Genomic DNA, 6830 nt, shown 5'->3' on the forward strand with positions numbered 1-6830 from the left:
CTTACCCTAGTAAAACTGACTATCCTACCGATCTTCGACTTCGGCGATGTCATCTACAAAATTGCTTCCAACACTCTACTCAGCAAACTGGATGCAGTTTATCACAGTGCCATCCATTTTGTCACTAAAGCACCTTATACCACCCACCACTGCGACTTGTATGCTCTAGTCGGCTGGCCCTCGCTACATATTCGTCGCCAGACACACTGGCTCCAGGTCATCTACAAGTCCATGCTAGGTAAAGCTCCGCCTTATCTCAGTTCACTGGTCACGATGGCAACACCCATCCGTAGCACGCGCTCCAGCAGGTGTATCTCACTGATCATCCCTAAAGCCAACACCTCACTTGGCCGCCTTTCGTTCCAGTTCTCTGCTGCCTGTGACTGGAACGAATTGCAAAAATCACTGAAGTTGGAGACTTTTATCTCCCTCACCAACTTCAAACATCTGCTATCTGAGCAGCTAACCGATCGCTGCAGCTGTACATAGTCTATCGGTAAATAGCCCACCCATTTTTACCTACCTCATCCCCATACTGTTTTTATTTATTTACTTTTCTGCTCTTTTGCACACCAATATCTCTACCTGTACATGACCATCTGATCATTTATCACTCCAGTGTTAATCTGCAAAATTGTAATTATTCGCCTACATCCTCATGCCTTTTGCACACAATGTTAATCGACTCCCCTTTTTTTCTACTGTGTTATTGACTTGTTAATTGTTTACTCCATGTGTAACTCTGTGTTTTCTGTTCACACTGCTATGCTTTATCTTGGCCAGGTCGCAGTTGCAAATGAGAACTTGTTCTCAACTAGCCTACCTGGTTAAATAAAGGTGAAATAAAATAAAAAAATTGAAAAAACATGAAGTCCTATGAGTGTCATCTGATGAAGATCATCAAAGGTTAGTGATTAATTCTCTCGCTATTTCTGATTTTTGTGACTCCACTCTGGCTGGAAAAACTGCTGTTTTTCTGTGATAAGGCTCTGACCTAACATACATCGTTTGTGTTGCTTTCGCTGTAAAAGCTACAGTGCCTTGCGAAAGTATTCGGCCCCCTTGAACTTTGCGACCTTTTGCCACATTTCAGGCTTCAAACATAAAGATATAAAACTGTATTTTTTGTGAAGAATCAACAACAAGTGGGACACAATCATGAAGTGGAACGACATTTATTGGATATTTCAAACTTTTTTAACAAATCAAAAACTGAAAAATTGGGCGTGGGCACTTTAAACAACACTTTTTATGGATATCTTTAAGAAATGGCTTTCTTCTTGCCACTCTTCCATAAAGGCCAGATTTGTGCAATATACGACTGATTGTTGTCCTATGGACAGAGTCTCCCACCTCAGCTGTAGATCTCTGCAGTTCATCCAGAGTGATCATGGGCCTCTTGGCTGCATCTCTGATCAGTCTTCTCCTTGTATGAGCTGAAAGTTTAGAGGGACGGCCAGGTCTTGGTAGATTTGCAGTGGTCTGATACTCCTTCCATTTCAATATTATCGCTTGCACAGTGCTCCTTGGGATGTTTAAAGCTTGGGAAATCTTTTTGTATCCAATCTGGCTTTAAACTTCTTCACAACAGTATCTCGGACCTGCCTGGTGTGTTCCTTGTTCTTCATGATGCTCTCTGCGCTTTTAACGGACCTCTGAGACTATCACAGGTGCATTTATACGGAGACTTGATTACACACAGGTGGATTGTATTTATCATCATTAGTCATTTAGGTCAACATTGGATCATTCAGAGATCCTCACTGAACTTCTGGAGAGAGTTTGCTGCACTGAAAGTAAAGGGGCTGAATAATTTTGCACGCCCAATTTTTCAGTTTTTGATTTGTTAAAAAAGTTTGAAATATCCAATAAATGTCGTTCCACTTCATGATTGTGTCCCACTTGTTGTTGATTCTTCACAAAAAAATACAGTTTTATATCTTTATGTTTGAAGCCTGAAATGTGGCAAAAGGTCGCAAAGTTCAAGGGGGCCGAATACTTTCGCAAGGCACTGTATTTGAAATTGGACACTGTAGTGGGATTAACAACAAGGTTACCTTTAAAATGATATAAGATACTTGTATGTTTGAGGAATTTTAATTATGAGATTTCTGTTGTTTTGCATTTGGCGCCCTGCACTTTCACTGAATGTTGTCATATCGATCCCATTAACGGGATTTTTTTTCTCACCTTTATTTAACCAGGTAAACTAGTTGAGAACAAGTTCTCATTTGCAACTGCGACCTGGCCAAGATAAAGCATAGCAGTTCGACACATACAATAACACAGAGTTACACATGGAATGAACAAAACATACAGTCAATAATATGGTAGAAAAAAAGATAACAAAGTCTATATACAGTGAGTGCAAATAAGGTCAAATAAGGGAGTTAAGGCAAAAAACAGGCCATGGTGGCGAAGTAATTACAATATGGCAATTAAACACTGGAATGGTAGATGTGTAAAAGATGGATGTGCAAGTAGAGATACTGTGGTGCAAAAGGAGCAAAATAAATAAATACAGTATGGGAATGAGGTAGATAGATGGGCTGTATACAGATGGGCTATGAACAGGTGCAGAGATCTGTGAGCTGCTCAGACAGCTGGTTCTTAAAGCTAGTGAGGGAGATGGGAATCTCCAGCTTCAGTGATTTTTGCAGTTCGTTCCAGTCAGTGGCAGCAGAGAACTGGAAGGAAAGGCGACCAAAGGAGGAACTGGCTTTCGGGGTGACCAGTGAGATATACCTCAGCCCTAAGAAGTTTTTAATTAATGGCATGCATATTAAGTTGATGAACACCTTGCATTTGCCTCCATTACCACAATAGACTAGCATTTGAATAAAAAGTTGTCTTGTGTAGTAGATATAACAAACTTTTCGGACTCTGTATTATCGTAATATCTAAGTGTGTCGAAATTCCCTGTTTATTTCTGCTGGAAATCATGAGTATGGGCCCTCCAAAATTAACCCACTGGTTTAATGAACTATCCAGTTACATTACCTTAGTAAGATGCATGCATTTCCTTACTGAAGCATGACACTTTATATTCAAGAAAATAAAAAATGAGAGTGAATTTAGTTGTTAGTAAGTATTTTTTGGGGATGTTTTTACACAATTGGTTAAAGTTATAGCTAATACACTTCATGATTTTTTTTACCCACTTCATAAAATAATAATCAACGCATTATGTAATAAATATTAAATTATGCACAAAAGTGTTATTATGTTATGCGTTCAGGATATTCATCATATTATTGGCAATTTATTACATTACACATGAAGAAGTTGCTACACTATTAGTAGCTATTAAATTATTGTAAGTTATTACATTGTTAGTTGCTACATGCCCTCAGAGATGTGGGGTCGCGGCCAGGGTCTGCCGTTATCAACAGCAACCCTGGAGCAGTTAGGGTTAATGGCCTTGCTCAAGGGCACATTGACAATGTTGGGGAAGCTATTCTGAACATATACACTAAAGTTACCCTTAAGAAAAAGATAGTTTACTTAACTAAAGTACTTCGAAAAAGTAGTTCACCACATTCAGACTACTTCATGAAAAATTATTATATAAACTACAAATTGCAAGAACAGATGCACACACAGTTGTCACATGCATTAAATCAAAGTTAGGCAGTGATGCAGAATTTATACCCAGCAAAGGGTTAAGAAAGGGAGGAGGATGTAGGATGGCTTGAAGTCAATAAAAAATGAGAGGGGGAGAGAGAGCGAGAGGGAGAGCACAACATCTATACTATTAATGCATGCCAAAAATAAGGACAGTTTCAACAGCTAGCGTACTGCCTCTCTCCATCCCTACCCCTCTTACAATATCTGTATTTTCTTCCTCCTCTGCTCTGAGCGTTCGGCTGAGTGGTTGCACTGCCGTTCAGTCTGCTGCTCTCATCTCTGAATGCACCGGGAATGATGGTGTAAATGAGTGTAGGCCTAGGCTACTTGAGGACTCCGTAAGGACTGCCTGAGAGCGGGAGAGAGGTAAAGAGACAGCGAGAGAGGCAGTAAGATACTCAGTGAGGACTGCCTGAGAGAGATAGAGGGAAGAAGTGTGGGCGAGGCAATAAGAGAGGCAGGATGATGAGTGTAAACAACGGCGGGATGAGGACCGGCCAAGACACAGCACCCAACGGCACAGCAAGAGCATCCTGGGAAAGAACCAACACTATGTCTAACCCATCCACCCCCACCAAGCATCTCAAATCGGTGAGTATCAACGTGTCGTGAGATGAGGAGAAAAATAATGAGAATCTCTCTCTCACACACACTTTCTCTATCTCTGTCTGTATTGTGAGGAGTTTGCATGCCTTGCTTTAGTGGGAACAACTATTTAATATGCTAAGGGTGCATGTTCAATGTTATGTATGTGTTACATGTCAATTAGTTCCTTGAATGTAGGCTACTGTATATCCTTTCATGTGGCAATTACACTGACATTCAAGGAAATAGATCCTTTATTTTTTAAAACGTTTGTTAGATAATAGATACGGCTTTCGTAACGCATTTGGGCGACTGTAGAAGAGAGTCCATCTGTTAACATGTCTGTCTGCAATGGCACAAGTAGCCTGCAGTCACCTGCTGCGCTGAGTGATAGAAGACAGACACACTCCTAACCTTATCTATGAACCTGCCTGGGGGTGATGAGGGGAGTTGTTTCAAGCAGCCTAACTGGCCAAATGATCACATATTTCTCCATGTCCAATGGTTTGAAAGAGTCTATTGGTAGTAGAATTGAACTCTACATTTTGTCATAAAAGTGTACCAAAATAAGACAATTCTGTCTCTTTGAAGGGTCTGAGGGGTCTGTTGGTGGGGTCAGTTTTGCTTACTGTTTTGCTTACTGCTTACTGTCAATGGAACAGGATGACGTCTTCACAGACAGACACATTATGACAACATCGAACAGGTCAACAAGGCACTGAATAGTAATTGAGTCCAGTTGTTCAGTGTCGCATACAGCACTCTGACAGGGTACCAGCATCACTGGCGATAAATATCTAACCTGCCAAATTTCGGAAAGGACAATGCATCGAAACAATACCACTCCCACCACATGCAAGGGGCAGGGAGGGATCTTCTGCGTAAGTTAACTTTTTTGTTATCTCGAAAGTCATTCAAAACTTTAACTCCACAATCTGCTTTCAGCCTTCTTGTTATGACGAAGGCTTTATTATTTTATCTCAGCAAAGTTGTTATTGGCTAGTAAGTTGATTGATTATATGACAGATTATCAGGTTACCACTTGGCTCTATCTGTCTTCAAGACTGAGTTTTATAGCAGAGACCTGTCACAAAGCTATTTGAAGTTGAAATAATGGCAATATGCCTTATTGACTATAAAAGGTATGCTTACAGATTTGCCAGAGACAAACATTTTTTTTACTGTTTAAAAAAACAAGGCACAGAAATGTTAAACTGATGCAATACTAACTCATCTATATAACTTATTTTAGTGTTCAAATAAACTAAATGGAGAGAGAAAATCAAGAACCAGACAATCAAGAAGTGGTATTTTACTATGGTTTGAACCGCTAGTGTAACAGATGTCGTCTGGAGAAAGAGAGGAGGACCAAGGTGCAGCGTGGTAAGTGTTCATGTCTTTTTAATAAACAAACTGAACACTGGAACAAAACAATAAACAATGTGAACAAAACGAAACAGTACCGTGTGGCCCAAACACTCACATGGAAACAAACACCCACAAACCAAAAGTGAAACCCAAGCTACCTAAGTATGATTCTCAATCAGGGACAACAATTGACAGCTGCCTCTGATTGAGAACTATACTAGGCCGAACTCAAAAACCAACATAGAAAAACAAACATAGACTGCCCACCCCAACTCACGCCCTGACCATACTAAAACAAAGACAAAAACAAAGGAACTAAGGTCAGAACGTGACAGCTTGACAGGCACTCAAAGGGTTAGCAAGTGGCCGCCAATCTGAAATGTAGCTCTGCTTCATATGTTATCAGTCTGGCTGGGGAATGTATGTAGTCATGTCACACTGTCACCTCAGCTCTTGTCACACAGCTCTCTCACTGTGCCTGGTCTGAAACCAGTTGGGGGTTACCGACCAGCATTTTATAGTGGGACCTACCCATGAAATTAGTCTGTAATGTGCTCTTCAAAGCTGCTTTGTACAGTTATTTTTACAGTAAAATAGCTCTCTCAAACCCACCACCCTATCTTTTGCCAGTGGTTGAGATAAACCTACATGATATGTAAATACAGTAGGTTCTATCCTCGTAAACATGGTTGGTTCAACCACTGAGGCATCTTCTTTGCTGTGAAACATGATTCAGTCAACTGAGCAAGCCAATATTGCCAAAGAGAACAAAATGTGATTAGACTGCCAAGTACATTTCTGCCTCCTCATTACAAGTATGTTCCTTCTTTAGTTCATTCTCACAGCTTTCATGTTGCTCTAATGAAATACCTTTGAATCAGCTGCTGCACAGTATATCACTTTGAGAATGTCTACCACTCAGCTATATAACAAGAAGAGTTGTGGACACCTTTTGGCTCCCTCTGGCACCACATTACCCTGTTCCTCCATCATCACTACCGAGGATGTCTCAGACTGTAGCAGACTGATCCAAAAGGCTTCTTACTCCACAATGTGACTTGTGTGTTTGTTTTGGAGTATTTGTGTGTGTTAACCTGTGTGTTGTATTGTGTGCCCGGGGTGTGCTCAAGTATTAAGCTTTGTGTCTCCTCATCCAACAGCCTAAGCCTCAGAATGCCATCACCATTGCGGTGTCATCGCGGGTCCTCTTCAACATGGATAAGGAGCAGCAGATCTACGAACAGAAAGGC

At 40.7% G+C, this 6830-nt stretch overlaps 1 protein-coding gene across 2 annotated transcripts in view; it reads left to right on the plus strand.

Moving 5' to 3' along the window:
• The first annotated feature begins 3699 nt into the window (after positions 1 to 3699).
• LOC112256618 (cytosolic 5'-nucleotidase 1A) overlaps positions 3700 to 6830 on the plus strand; it is a 9317-nt gene continuing 6186 nt past the window's right edge. Inside the window, exons 1-2 of one of the 2 annotated variants that reach the window (XM_024429976.2) lie at positions 3700 to 4218; positions 6741 to 6830. The exon at positions 6741 to 6830 is cut by the window's right edge and continues 78 nt beyond it. In XM_024429976.2, the coding sequence (XP_024285744.1) occupies positions 4090 to 4218; positions 6741 to 6830 (219 nt within the window). In that variant the 5' untranslated portion in view covers positions 3700 to 4089. The other variant, XM_024429977.1, reaches the window with a different exon arrangement.

The sequence above is a fragment of the Oncorhynchus tshawytscha genome, linkage group LG08 (genome assembly GCF_018296145.1).
Source record: "Oncorhynchus tshawytscha isolate Ot180627B linkage group LG08, Otsh_v2.0, whole genome shotgun sequence".
Classification (NCBI taxonomy): Eukaryota; Metazoa; Chordata; class Actinopteri; order Salmoniformes; family Salmonidae; genus Oncorhynchus; species Oncorhynchus tshawytscha.